Source organism: Protopterus annectens, chromosome 8.part0, assembly GCF_019279795.1.
Source record: "Protopterus annectens isolate FY-2018-M chromosome 8.part0, PAN1.0, whole genome shotgun sequence".
Taxonomy (NCBI): Eukaryota; Metazoa; Chordata; order Ceratodontiformes; family Protopteridae; genus Protopterus; species Protopterus annectens.
In genome coordinates, this window is record NC_056741.1 from 1220417054 (window position 1) to 1220432674 (window position 15621).

Consider the following 15621-nt stretch of genomic DNA (forward strand, 5'->3'; position numbering starts at 1 on the left):
CATTCTCCAAAAAATTCTTAATAGACTTCCCCTTCCTAAAAACATCTTGGGTTTCTTCCCCAAATGTTCAAGGGTCCCTTCAAAACAACTGAAGATGTTCCGATTTCTTCTCAGTATATTCGCAATGCCTTCATGCGCAATAGTAAAAGTAGTGATAGAGGCCCTGGAGAATTCTGCTCTAGAACCCTCCAGTTCCTCACTCATACCCCTTTTCTGGCCAATAGTATCTTTTAAAATAGGTCTGTAAACCAACCCCAACCTTTTTAAACGTACTTCAGAAAACACCTGAAAAACTAAAGACCTGGGATAACCACGTGTTACTAGTATCCCTGCTAGTTTTTCACCCTTATGTTCAAAGGTTTCATCCTCGGATACCATTCGGGCCAGTCTTACATATTGCCCCTTGACTAGCCCTTTTTATTTGGTGGTATGAGTGGCAACTGTTGAAATGTAAAAGGCTATTAGAGTAGATGGGTTTCCTGTATATATTACTGATGTACTTGCAATTATTGTAGTCCTTCCTTAATTCAGCATCCAAATAATAATATCTGGATGACAGGTATAAGTAAATTTAAGAAAGGTAGTGGTATTATAAAACTCAACAAAATTAGTAATCACATCAGCGAGACCCTTCTATGCTATAAAAATGTCATCCAAAAAACAACCATAATTAATACAATGTTGCTCATATTCAGACCCCACCAAAAGCCTCTTCTCCCATTCCAACATAATGATATTAGAAAAAATGGGGGACAAGCGGCCCCCATGGCCACCCCACATTTTTTATGATAATATTGACCTTCAAAATAAACAAAATTACAGCTCAAAGCCGTTTCCTTGAGGGTGGCAAGAACATATACCTCATTGTTAGAGAAAAGACCAGTACCTATATTATAAACCTGGAACCATTCCATACCTATGTCATGTGGGATTTCATTAAATAAATTAACCACATCAGTAGTTAAAAACACAACATTTTCATGAAATACCATATTCCTAACTTTACCAAAAAAGTCCCAGGAATCCTTGCACAATTCAGAATGTAACCCCAAACATTTCTTTAGTTTGATATCAATGAATCTGAGAAGTGGCTGGACCTTCGCCTTAGAGGCGTTAACATTGGGTCTTAGTGGGGGATCCACAATACACTTGTGGATCTTGGGTAACACAAAAATGGAAGGTACAAGGGGATGCTCACAAACAAGAAAATTGTATTCATCAAATGTTATAGTACCTTGATCAAACATGTCCTTCAATAAATAATCTATTTGCACATAAGACAAATTCACCATGTAGATAGAAGCCTCATCATACATACTATATTCTAACAGCATCCCATTCATGCGGTTAACATAATCAATTTTAGACATTACTACAATCCTGCTGCCCTTATCGGGCTTCATTACTCTGATGTTCCTATCAGAACAAAGTTCCTTAAGCAAACCCCATTCACTTGCAATTAAATTAAAACATTGTTTGTAAGACCAATTGTACAACAGTTTCTTAAATTCAAATTCATAAACCTTTTCGAAAATAACAAGAGGCATTTGTAAAGGGGGTTGAATATACTCTTACGTACCAGTTCCCAAGTATAAAAAACACTATTAATGTCATGAAAATATAAAGCCAAATTCAGTTTCCTCACAAACAGTTTGAAATCAACAATCAAATGTTCAAACTTGGCTTTAACAGTGGGAACAAAATTCAACCCTTTACTCAGCAAATCGCTGTGTTCAGTATAAGCATACATTCAGTATAATTGTAAATCTTAAAGTCAGCAGTTTAAAAGTTAAAACAATTACATAAAATTACATAAAACACTACAAAAAATTACATAAACATTCAGAGACAGTTGCTTTGGAAATAACAGTCAGCTACAGAGAATAAATCACAGCAATTTCAAATGTTACGGAGGAAAATACTGGCTAATGGAATATAAGATTAGGAGATTGCTATTTAGTTATCCGAGGTGAGAATTTAGTAGAGGTAAAGGAAGGTAAAAGGGGTTAGCCTGGAGAGAGGTGGGAAGATAGTGTGGGAGGAATGGGCTGCAGAGAGCAATTGCATTTCCTGTTTCGATAGAGGTAAGAATGGAGGTGGTTTTTGAAGTTATTAAGGTTGGTACAGGATCTTAGAGTTGAGGGCAGGGCATTCCATTTTTTGGCTATAGTAAAGGATAAGAGTAGCTGACCTGTGGGATGCTTTGGTTTTTGAACGGTGATTAGGTTTTGGTGAGAAGATCTAAGTGGTCTAGGGTGGCATAAGGTTGTAGAATGTTAGAGAGAGCAGGGCAGTTGGTAGGGTGGAATAGTAATTTGTGGGCTATTACAATTTGGAGAAAGTCAAGGTGGTTGGGGAGTTCAAGCCAGTTTAGGGAGTGGAGGGAGGTGCAGTGATGTGAGGAGGATTTGGCATTGGTGGCAAATCTGGAGATTTTGTTGTAGCATTGTTCCAGTTTGGAGGTAAGTGAGGAAGATAAGTTTGTGAGGAGGGGAGCACCATACAGAAGGGAGGGAAGGAGGAAGGAAGAGGCAAGGGTAAGTCTGGTGCGAGGAGAGAGGAAGTGGTTGTTTCTGTTCAGTAGGCCAAGTTTTATGTGTGTTATTTTGATGTTTAGCTGGATATGGTTATGAAATTTTAGTTGATCATCAATAGTAATGCCGAGAAGCTTGGTAGAGGGTACAATTTCAATGTTGGAGTTGTTATGGCTGGTAATTTGAAATGAGTCCTTATCCAGAGAGGTAGATTTGGATGGAGAGAAGAGGAGGATCTTTGTTTTGTTTGCATTTAGGGTGAGATGATTTTGGAGCATCCAGTTTTCAGTGGTAGAGAAGGCACTCTGTGTTAAGGCTTTGAGTTCGGTTAGATTGGGGGCACAACAGATTAAAGTGGAATCATCGGCGTATTGCACAATTTTGGTGTTAGGGATGGCATTGTGGAAGTCGTTAATAAAGATGTTAAATAGTAGTGGGCCGAGTATGGACCCTTAGGGTACTCCTGTAGGGGTAGAAAGGAAGAAAGAGGTGGCTTGGCCCCATTTCACAGCTTGGGACCTGTTTGAAAAATAGCTGAAGAACCAAAAAAGAGTTTTCTGACAGAGGTTGAGATTAGAGAGGTGGTTTAGAAGGTGTGAATGAGAGATGGTGTCAAAGGCTTTGGATAAATCTAGAAGAACAGAGGAGACTATATTACCGGAATCATGTGCTGAGTTGATAGAATGCAGGAAAGAAAGAAGGGCAGGGGTAGTACTGTGTCCAGGGCGGAAGCCGTGTTGGGTAGGAGAGAGTAGTTGGTGTTTGGTAAGGAATGGCAAGAGCTGTAGGTGGATACATTTTTCAAGTATTTTGGAGATAGGGGAGAGGATGGCTATGGGGTGGAAGTTGGAGACATTGCAATTTTTGCCACCTTTGTGGAGAGGCAGAATGAAGGCAGAGCACCATAGTTTGGGTACGTAGGATTCGAGTAGAGACCTATTAATAAGAATAGAGACAGGTATGGCAATAGTGTTAGAAGATATTTTAGGAAGGAGGATGAAATGCTGTCAGGGGCATTGGAACAAGGCTTTAGTTTGTGGAGAAGTTTCTTTATTATGTCAGTGGATACCGGTTTGAGTTCAAAAGAGGGGGCAGGAGATAAGTGAAGTGAAGATTGAGCAGGGAGGGGGAAGGGTTGTTGTTGGTGAAAGTTTTGGTAAGTTCTGTGAAAGTTTTGGTAAGTTCTGCGATAGAGGATGTGAAAAATGAATTGAAAAGGGAGGCTATTTCAAGGTCAGATTTGCTGGTGTCGGGGGAGGGGTTGTTTTTTGCAGAATAGTATGGGGTTTCTTACATGGTTTTCTTGTAGTTTGGAATAGTAAGACTTTTTTATCTGTAATGACTTGTTTTTTGACTAGGTTTCTCAACTGCTTATATTTAAGGAAGGTTTCTGGTTGTTTGAGTTTCATGTGGGCTTTCCAAGTTTTATCTCTTTGTCGCATTAGCTTTTTTGTGTCATTTGTGAGCCAGGGAGTGCTATTTGTTTTGACTCTTTTTGTTCTAATAGGGGCTTGGGAGTTAAGGACAGTTATGAATGTAGAATTGAAGAAATCAACGGCTTCATCTAATGGTAGTGTTTTTAGGGGATTCCAATTGATTAGTTTTAGAGAGTCAGTGAAAGAAGTGGGGTTGAAGTTAGATAGGTTACGCGTTTGAATGCAGTGGTGAGAGTGAGGGGAGGAGGGAGTTGCTTGTATAGCGAAAGCAGGGAAATGGTCTCCTAATGGGTCAGGAGTAATGCCTGATTTTACAACTTTGTTAGGATGAGATACTAGGATCCAGTCAAGCATAGAGCCAGGGGGATTTGTTTTGTTGGGTGAATTTGAATAGGTTGATGGCTATTGTGGGATTGGAGTTATTTATTTTTCCCCAGTCAATATTTACATCACCCAAAATGAAGGTTTCTAGCTTAATATTGGAGGAAGTCCAAGAGAGGATGTTTTCCAGAGTATTAGTATTGTTACCAGGGGGGATATATAAGCAAATGATGCAGATGCTTTTACGGTGGTTTATTTTTAGTAAGCCAATTACAATTTCAGTGTTGTTGAAAGAAGGGATGGGGTTAGTGTAAGGAGTAATGGACAGGAGATTGGAGTAAATTAGAGTGACGCCACCACCTCTCTTATTTGGTTGATCAGATTGGAGGCAATGAAATCCTGAAGGTAGGAATTCAGGGTCATTAATGTGGGGTTTTAGCCATGTTTCAGAGATAGCAGCTATGTCAGGAGAATTGTGATTGAGCCAGGCATGGAAGAGGGTTAATTTATTTTTTAAGCTTTGGGCGTTAATAGTGAGACATTTGAGGTTTTTGTTAGAGGGTTTGTTGTTGGAGTGGGGGATATTAGTGGGAGAAGATTTAGGGCCAGGGTTGGGGTGAATATCGACGGATAAATTAATGTAAGAGGGATGGAGGATGTGTTTTTTAGATTTGAATTTTGATGGAAGAGAGTAGTAAGGATTAGGTTTAAGTTTGAAGTTAATATTAGAGGTTGGGAAATGTTTTACTTTTAAGAGAAGGATAGGGTGGGAGTGAAATAAAGAAGGTGAGATGTTATGGTAGTGGGATGCAAAGAGGTGATGTGGAGTGAATGGGGAAGAGTGTAAATGGGAATCAGTGTAGGTGGAGATTTGATATAGGTATAATAGAAGGAAAGGGAAGAAAGAGAGGAGAATGACTTTAGAAGGAAGGGAGGGCTTGGTAGTTGGAGTGTGGATGGAGGTGATGGAGAAAGAAGGTGAAGAGGTAATAGGAGTCTGAGGGAGTGGTCAAGAGAGGATAGAGGAGGAGAAGGGGCAAGTTAAGGTGTGGGGCAGGTTAAGGTGTATCTGGATTGGATGGAGTAGAGGGAGTGGTTGGAAGGGGGGAATAAATGTAGGAGCACTGGGGGTGGGTGGCAATTGGGGGTAGGGTAGGGGAGCGAAGTGAGCCCATAGGGTGAACAGAGTGGGAAGAGCCAAGGAGGCAGAAGGCCCGAAAAACAATCAGTGACCTGAGGCAGGTGAAGGAGAACTACAGCAGGGGTGTAGGCATGTGCTTGAAAACTATTTTATTGTTTATACTAGGGGTTTTGAGTTTGGTTCATGAAACACTCTAAAAGTAAGTATGTAGGTGTGTGGAGGTAATATTATTGGGGTAGGGTAGTGATACATTTAAGCAGGGAAAGTTAGAGGAGCAGGAAGAAAGGATTACTGCAGTCCTTTAGTCTGGAGTATACTGCCACCTAGTGGGAAAAGGAGGTACACTCAGAGGAAAGGATGTTCCACAGATAAGTTGGGTTTATAGAGATTAGCTAGAGACAATTAGGGGAGAAGACTGAAAAACCAAGGAAGATGGGGGGCCTGTGCAGGGACCAGTGGTAGGCTGCTTTCACACGCACCGAGTTAGAGTGCTGCTCAAGGTTAGGTAGTGGGTATAAAAATAAACATGTGCAAGAGATTACATACACTGCGTCTCCTTAGCAGGGGAGAAAGGGTCTCAGAAAAAATTCACTATAGTTCAAGCGGATTGTCCACGGTCTTCTTCTCTTTGGGAGGAAACTCCTGTTTGTTCAGTGAAGAAGGGGGAAAGCAATCTAGGGGACAGCTGAAAAAGGAGACTCAGAAAAATACTTTAGAATGAGGGTGTAAGGAAAACAGGAAGAAGGAGAGAGCAGGAAGAAGTAAAAGCAGAGTAGAGGATGGAATTATACAGAGTAGAGTGGGAGGAGGAAAGGAGGTAGGAAAGGGCAGAAGTGTGAACCGAGGAAGAGAGAAAAGGAAACAGAGAAGTTGGCAAAGTGAAAGGTTGAAATAGTAATGCAGTAGAAGGTCCATGGGTTGTGATAAATTTCATGCAACAATTCAGCATGCAAACAATAGTTAGGGTAACAGAAGATTCAGGTACTTAAAAAGAAACAAATCAACACTTGCTTAAACAAAGTTCCCAAGTAAGAGAATTATCCAGTGCAGTAGTAACAGCTAAACTCAGTTATTATATTCAGTTAAACACATGAAGATAGTCAGATTACGACAGTTAAATGCAGTTATTATATTCAAGTGTAAACTAAGACTGTCAGGTTGAGGCAGAATTTTGGTAAAGCTAAATTTAAATACCTATCAGCAAAACAAGGCCAAAATAGGTTGCAGGATAAATGGTTAAGGTATTGGAGGTAAAAAAACATGTCAGCATGTAAAAGAGGCACTGTAGGCAGATTATTGCTAGAACATTGATCGCTTAGATTCTAAAGCTAAGATGGAAACATCGGTCTTAAAATCAGGCAGGTGCAGGTTAAAATCAATAGTCGCTAGTGTTTTAAAGAGTAAAAGCAGAGACTTACTTCTAAAACATCTAGAACATTTTGCGTTCAAGTGCTAAGATGGGAATACCGGCCTTATAATAATGCAGATGTAGGTTAAAAATCACTGGTCGCTAAGGTTTTAGTGAGTAAGAGCAGAGTCTTACATCTAAAATAGCTAAAACATTAGTCTTTTAATTTGTAATTGTTGGGATAGGGCTGTAGCCCTTGAAGTCCGGCAGTTGCCGGTTAAAAATCACTGGTCGCTAAGGGCTACTTAACGGACGGCTTAAATAAAAGCTCACTAACAAACTGTTGTAGAGACCAGTTTTCATTTAAACCTTAACAGACACTAAAGCACACATTAAACAAAAAGCAGTTTCAATTGTACTTAACAGAATACTAAAGCATACATTAAGCAAATGGAGCAGGAGGACTTTAAAATTTACACGCAGCTCCTTCTAGGGAAGTAGTAAACTAAATCAGAAGTTTAAACAAACAGAGACAACTGTAACTGCAAAGCGTAGGGGCGGATGACACTAGAATGCTCACTGCTCGACCAGAGCAGAGAGAAATCAAACTTAGCTCTAAGGTACACTAGGGTAGTTAAAAACAAAACTTAAACAGCAATGAAGGCTCGTAACAGCAAAAGTACACTTCAGGTATTGATCCAGCACATATAAGAGATTACAGCAACAATATCAGTTAAAATAGTTTCAGAAGCATGTATATCATAGTCGCATTAAGTATATAAGCATTAGACTCAGCAATAAGAATCAAATAGTTTCAGAAGCATTTGTAACATAGTTGCTTTAAGTATAGATGTATTAAAGCCAGCTGTGATTAAATTGTACAATTTCATTTGTGCTACACTTACCGGGAGCGAGAGCAGCAGCCCAAACACAGGACTGAATGCACTGAGAAGGGTGGACGCGAGTGGCCCAGTTTAAAAATGGCACCTCAGATAACGTCCTGGAGAAATGACATTCGGGGCGGGAAATAAGCCAGGGGGGAGGGGATAAGAAGGGGAGGATTTGGGAGGGAGAAAGAGCCAAGGAGGCGGAAGGCCCGAAAAACAAATCAGTGACCTGAGGCAGGTGAAGGAGAACTACAGCAGGGATGTAGGCATGTGCTGGAAAACTATTTTATTGTTTATACTAGGGGTTTTGAGTTTGGTTCATGAAATACACTCTAAAAGTAATAATATAGGTGTGTGGAGGTAATATTATTGGTTCTATGGGGTAGGGTAGTGATACTTTTAAGCAGGGAAAGTTAGAGGAGCAGCGAAAAAGGATTATTGCAGTTCTTTAGTCTGGAGTATACTGCCACCTAGTGGGAAAAGGAGGTACACTCAGAGGAAAGGATGTTCCACAGATAAATTGGCTTTATAGAGATTAGCTAGAGACAATTAGGGGAGAAGACTGAAAATCCAAGGAAGAGGGGGGGGGGCCTGTGCAGGGACCAGTGGTGGGCTGCTTTCACATGCACCGAGGTAGAGTGCTGCTCAAGGTTAGGTAGTGGATATAAAAATAAACATGTGCAAGAGATTACATACATGGCATCTCCTTAGCAGGGGAGAAAGGGTCTCAGAAAAAATTCACTATAGTTCAAGCGGATTGTCCACGGTCTTCTTCTCTTTGGGAGGAATCTCCTGTTTGTTCAGTGAAGAAGGGGGAAAGCAATCTGGGGAACAGACTGCAATCTTCTTCCAATGCATCTATTCCAGCATTGAAATGTTGTAGTTCAGAAGTATCAAGGGTGGTCATCTCCTCCAGCATTCAAATGTTGTAGTTCAAAAGTATCAAGAGTGGTCATCTCCTCTGATTCCTTCCATAGTTGCTCATTGTACGCCTCCATTTTTGCCTTTGCCCGGTCGAATTCGCGTTCTGATTCCGGATCTGCTCCAAATGTCTGATTGGGGCCTTCTCTAAAGGGAAAGCATGGTTCCCCTGCTCACCGGCATCGTTGTTAGATGAAATGGGCTGTACGTCATTAGAAGAGCCACACCCATGTGACACAGTCCCCGGTACAGGATAGGCTTGTCCTTGACTGTATTTGAGCCTATCCTTTACTACTTTTCTGCTTTTCCAGGTTCTGACCTCTTGTGAAACCCAGTCAGCCTTTTCAAGTATTTTTTTAAGACTGTCGTTACAATGAAGGAACAGAACATCCCCTTTAATACACTTTTCAAGTTCAAGGACTTCTTTGAATAAAATGTCTAAATCTTTACCATTGTGTCTTATCATAGTCTCCATTAATTCAAATCCCTGTTTGTTGAACAGCTCAAGAAGATCCCAGTACATGGGGGGAGTCCCAGGTTAAGCCATTAGGGTATTTCCAATATCTTAAGCCCTTAGGCACCAATTTTAATTTTAATACACTTATTAAAGTATTCATTTTCAATCATTAATTTTCTGTATCTGATAACTTTGGATTCAGATTGCTCCAACAGTTGATTAAAGGAGCAATTATAAGTCCCCAAAGTAGCTGCAGCTTGTGCAGGTGCCTTTCTTAACCATTCAGATATATTCACAGAGGAGGAAACAGCATTATTGTTTAAACCACCAGTACCTTCATTTACCTCCGGAATCTGTCCTTGAAAGTAATGCTGCAAAACAGGTGGTGTGCCTTGCCCGATGGAATTATCACCAATGGCCGAATTAGCTCGTCCCACCAACTGTGATATTCTAACATTTAGCAGGCCCACCTGCTGTGTTAGTTGGTGGACTAGTTGTATTAGTAGACCAATTTCTGACCCAGTTCCCCCAGTTTGGCTGGTGGTGGAGTCCCACTATTGACACTCGATCCAGGTTGAGACGCAGACAGCATGACCAAAAACCAGGACACTAAATCCAACAGCCAAAACATAGGTCCAAATGTACAAAGCAGGAACACACCAGGTACCAGATAAAATCCTTTATTGACCAAAAGATTAAGAGCATTCATCAGCTTATAGCCAAAGACTTGTTCAGAATCTGTTATTCAGTTTAAATTGAACCATTTAAATAGTGAAAAACACACACCACCTGATTAAAAGCCTATTAGCCATTATTTATTTATTTATTGCATTTGTTTACCGGGATAAGTCCACTGGGCCTAAAAGAGCCCATTTTCAGTGGAAGCCTGGGGAGAAAAGCTCCAACGAGATACAGAAAAAATACAAACATTAATTAGTACAGAAGCAGAAACAGTGTTACAGATAGTAAATATAGTAACATATACAGAATATATACATAAAAGCAGGAATCTAGTTTGTTTGATTACAGCAATATATACAGAAAATATACATTAAAGCAGAATTCAATTAATTCAATCAGATTGGTATAAACGGAGATCAGTATTATTGTACCAGTATCAACAAGTGAAGATAAAAATAAATATGGAGAAAATATTATCAGTCACTAGTATCAAAAGATATAGGAGTTTAGTAATCATATAAAGAGAGTGAAGAGTTTAGGTTATAGAGCAGGAACATAGCCAGGAAGAGTTGAGATGATTTTTCAGCATTTGTTTGAAGGTGGTGGTGCTGCCTGTATTTCTTATAGAAGGTGGAAGTGAGTTCCATAGTTTGGCAACGGTGAAGGCATAGAGGAGTTGACCAGCAGGTAAGGTGGGCTTATCTACTTTTAGAAGTAGATGATTTTCAGATCTTGATGCTTGCTGGAATGGAATTTGGCAAGTAGAGTTGAGAGAGCAGGACAGTCTGAGGGTCTGCAGATTATTTTGTGCACAGTAGTTAGTTGGGTGAATGAGAGATGGTGGGGGAGTTCCAGCCACCCTAATTGTTTCAGTGACTTACAGTGGTGGGATGAGAATGTGTTGGTGGCAAATTTTGCTATTCTGTTGTAACACATAGCAAGTTTGGATTTTGTAGAATTTTGGATATTAGTGAGGAGAGGGGCACCATAAAGGAGAGAGGGTAATAAAAAGGTAGTCGCAAGGGTTTGTCTAGTAGAGAGGCTAAGAACATGTTGGTGCCTGCAATTGTATTTTAAACATTGTAGGATCTGAGTTTTAAAGCACTGCTAATGGAACAATAGTCATTAAGCCCCGGGGAAAAATATGCTTGCAATCTTATCTGACACATCAGTTCTTTAACTTCCAAAATATCCTGCCATGGACCACCCTGTGTGTGGAGTTATTTATTTAGTAACTCTTAATTTTATATAGATTTGTAAACTGTTTAATTTTAGTGCAATGTGTTTTTTAATAGTATGGTTCTTTAAATGACTAATCGGCATTTGATCAGTTGATGTGTGTATTTCACTATTTATTTAAATGGTTCAATTTAAACTGAATAACAGATTCTGAAGAAGCCTTTGGCTATAAGCTGACGAAAGCACTTAATCTTTTGGTCAATAAATGATTTTATCTGGTTCCTGGTGTGTTTCTGCTTTGTACATTTGGACCTATGTTTTGGCTATTGGGTTTAGTGTCCTGGTTCTTGGTATTACCAGCCATGCCAGGAGAAGTAGGGCAGTAAATGTATGACTTGTGCCAGTAGAGCTAGCTGAAAATTTGTAAATAATTATATGTCATTTGTATATCAAACTGATTTGTACAGATGCTTGTGCTGAAAATGTATTTGTGAGGTTTTCTTGTGTTTAAAATGTAGCAGCGGTGCACTCTGCTGGAATGAAAAGAAATGTACATGTATTATTGTACCTGAAGTAGATGTATATGTTTTAATGGAGGATACTGGGACAACAAGGGTTAACCAGATGGCTTATTTTAAGAAAAATAAGGGAAATGTAAATGAGCTGTTAAATCATTAAAACAGCACACCACAGTGCTGAATAGGACATGAGATGTTAGGTCTGGAAGAAGCCTTTGTTCATTAGCTCAGTAAAAAGAGGGGAATCCCCAGGCACTGCCATAAAAATGTAAGATGTGTATTGTAGCCGTCTATGCTAAATTCCTGTCTCAGCTTCAAAAGGGGTTACTGTGAGAACCTAGAGTCAGGTGACCAGATGAGGTCATTCTGCGAGCCATCTTGAATATTATATTTTACAGGGAGTAATCTCTGAGAAGGAGTATTCTGTTTGGGAGCCTGACTAGAAAGATTGTTCACGTGTTTCATCTTACCTTGTTCAAGTAAGTTATTAGGGGACAGTAATTTCTTTAGATTCAGTCAGGAAAATATAATGAAGCTTAGTTTGAATATTTTTCTTTATTTGTCTGAACCTGTCCATCAATGTTGTTTTCAATATTCCCTGTGATTTGAACTCTGTGGTTTACTGTAAATCTATATTCAGTATTTTCATGTTCATTTATTATTAAATATATTTAAAACTTTTATTGTGGCCAGTCTTTGTAGAAAGTACTTAACTTTTGAGATTGCTTATATTTATTTGGTGACACTGTGTGGGCTACTCCAGAAGGCCTAGCCATCTTGGTCAACTACTACCATTTGCATTAGTATTAATATTACACAGTATAATTTGACACCTTTTGTTAAGGGCCTTAGAGTAGCTGATTGTGGAGTGTCTGGTAGCAGTGATACCTACCTTATACTCTGTGCAGAAGGGGAAACAGCAGGTAAATTTGTGTCAGTCTTTCCCAGGTGTGTGTGCGTGTGTGTGTGTGTGTGTGTGTGTGTGTGTGTGTGTGTGTGTGTGTGTGTGTGTGTGTGTCTGTGTGTGTGTGTGTGTGTGTGTGTGTGTCTGTGTGTGTGTGTCTGTGTGTGTGTGTGTGTGTGAGCTACCTGGGGCAGGGACATGAAGCACTGTGTTTACTGAGAGGGTGCTGGAGGACTTGGCTTGGACAACTGGCTGAGGACCTAGCCCTACAGCTGTACCAGTGGGGAGTCTTATTGGGGACCTGGAGGGAGACAGATATAGACAAATCCAGACCTTGGGCTGATCGTGTTCCCTGTGGCTCTTAAGGGAAATTGTGCTTGATGAGTGTATCCATTTGTATTCCATGTACACATCTCTCTCCAGTGCCAGTGGTGAGGATTGAGACTTCTTGGTTACTGGCCCAGCGTAGGGACATCACATATTGGTTGGCAGTGGTGGCACCATCATATGTCACATATTGGTTGGCAGTGGTGGGACCATCATTTGTCACAACTACCACTATAAAATAGTTTGTGTTGAAGTGCTTGCCATTTATGCTTCTGCCATAACCCCTATGGTTCCAGAGCTATGAACATTTGTTTGAAATGTGAGGATATAATTTGATTATATCAAAAGGCTTAGGCTCCGCCTATTGGAAGTTACAGTGCAAACTTTCTGAGCTCCCTTGGAGTGAATTAGTTAATAGGTATAGAGAAAAGCAAAATAAGCAGCTGTTCACCTACTATAACCCACTTGAGGAGCTGAAGCAATCACAATTTTGACTGATCTAGAAGAGTGGCAAATGAGATTTGAGGTATTGCAGTGGTTAGGGGCATTATGAGTAAGGGAGGAGCTTGAGAGTCAGATCCCAGAATCTATAGAAGGTGGCCAAGTGAGATCTGAGGGCTGGATATGAACCCATTCACTGAGAAACAAATGCAAATGACAACATCAGATTGAATGTTTGCATATATTTGTGCTGAGGGGCTAGTCTTTAGAATAGTGCTTTCCTGATGGGCTAGTAGGTAGGAGTATGACAGGTATTGGGTGGGAGCAGTAATTGGCATAGTATAGACTACCAGTTATGGGGAAGTGGAGTAAAAAGAGAGTTTGAGGTTATTTGACTAAGTTGGATATAGAGCAGATGTTAGTAGGTGGGGGTGAACATGTATTGTAATTAGTATAATGCATTATCTTTGTTTTGGATGCTGGTGCTTGAAGGTGAGTGAGTGATTATCTTGAAGTGAAAAAGGGTAATTGTAAGAGAATGTGAGAGGATGGAATAGTGGGACTTGGAAGAGGGATACATTTTATGTTGTAGCAAAACAAAAGTAGCCTAGATGCTTGGAATACCAACTACAGGAAGCCAGAAAGGAGGTGTTTTGAGTGAAATGACTGACAATTCTGTCAGATAAATAAGGTAGGACTGGATCAGTATCAGAGCACGGGCTGCATATGTGGGTTTAAATATGCAATGATAATAAATACATGTAGATAGGAAGGGGCAGACTGAGATGGAGTGTGTTTAGAGATGTCAATGCCTATCTGTGGGAAGGGCAATTGATTTAAAAGAGGATGAAAAAGGGAAAGCATAAAGGTATTTTTTAACTAGATGGCTGTTGAACTGGGAGATTGGAGGAGAATGAAAGAAGAGAAATCAAGCTACTGCTCAGAATAGTGGGAGACGTGCACTGATCTGTAGACTATGGCCTTCATGATGGAAAGGCAGCAGGCATCCTGGAATGAAGGTTCCACGATGGAAAGGCAGCAGGCATCCTGGAATGAAGGTTCCATGATGGAAAGGTAGCAGGCATCCTGGAATGAAGGTTCCATGATGGAAAGGTAGCAGGCATCCTGGAATGAAGGTTCCATGATGGAAAGGCAGCAGGCATCCTGGAATGAAGGTTCCATGATGGAAAGGCAGCAGGCATCCTGGAATGAAGGTTCCATGATGGAAAGGCAGCAGGCGTCCTGGAATGAAGGTTCCACGATGGAAAGGCAACAGGCATCCTGGAATGAAGGTCCCACGATGGAAAGGCAGCAGACATCCTGGAATGAAAGTTCCATGATGGAAAGATAGCAGGCATCCTGGAATGAAGGTTCCATGATGGAAAGGCTGCAGGCATCCTGGAATGAAGGTTCCATGATGGAAAGGTAGCAGGCATCCTGGAATGAAGGTTCCATGATGGAAAGGCAGCAGGCGTCCTGGAATGAAGGTTCCATGATGGAAAGGCAGCAGGCATCCTGGAATGAAGGTTCCATGATGGAAAGGTAGCAGGCGTCCTGGAATGAAGGTTCCATGATGGAAAGGCAGCAGGCGTCCTGGAATGAAGGTTCCATGATGGAAAGGCAGCAGGCATCCTGGAATGAAGGTTCCATGATGGAAAGGCAGCAGGTGTCCTGGAATGAAGGTTCCATGATGGAAAGGCAGCAGGCATCCTGGAATGAAGGTTCCATGATGGAAAGGCAGCAGGCGTCCTGGAATGAAGGTTCCATGATGGAAAGGCAGCAGGCATCCTGGAATGAAGGTTCCATGATGGAAAGGCAGCAGGCGTCCTGGAATGAAGGTTCCATGATGGAAAGGCAGTAGGCGTCCTGGAATGAAGGTTCCATGATGGAAAGGAAGCAGGCATCCTGGAATGAAGGTTCCATGATGGAAAGGCAGCAGGCATCCTGGAATGAAGGTTCCATGATGGAAAGGCAGCAGGCATCCTGGAATGAAGGTTCCATGATGGAAAGGAAGCAGGCATCCTGGAATGAAGGTTCCATGATGGAAAGGCAGCAGGCATCCTGGAATGAAGGGAAGTAGCACAAGGACTGAATTAAGTAAACAGTACTTAAGTTTGAGGTAGTAAGATGCAGGCATACAATACTGTTGTTTGCAAGGGACTGCAGGCTGCACCTTTTTGGTTCTGCATACATTGATAGAACAACGGTATTAGAACACTACTACTAATAATTTTATATATATAAAGGTAAAAGTGGTATGTAGGGGCTGATGTCTAATCTCATCCAAATTACACTCTTCCTTTGGGATAAGCGTGCCTTGATTAACAGCACTTGGGGGAAGTTAAACAAATAATTACAATCACACAGCAAACCTACAAAAGGTTATTTTTATCTTAGCCAGCAATGTTAGCAACAATTTCTCATGTTTTGTTAACTAATATCTTATATGTGGACATTATCCATTTTAATTTCTGAATCTAGGACAGTGGTTAAATGTAACACTACTAAATGGAAATTCAGATATAA

At 40.7% G+C, this 15621-nt stretch overlaps 1 protein-coding gene across 1 annotated transcript in view; it reads left to right on the plus strand.

The window, feature by feature from the left end:
- Nucleotides 1-14980: 14980 nt before the first annotated feature.
- The window catches only part of LOC122808441 (scavenger receptor cysteine-rich type 1 protein M130-like), a gene marked incomplete in the record, with an annotated part of 758816 nt that continues 758175 nt past the window's right edge, over nucleotides 14981-15621 (plus strand). Inside the window, 1 exon segment of the mRNA XM_044079404.1 lies at nucleotides 14981-15128. Within this exon segment, the coding sequence (XP_043935339.1) occupies nucleotides 14981-15128 (148 nt within the window).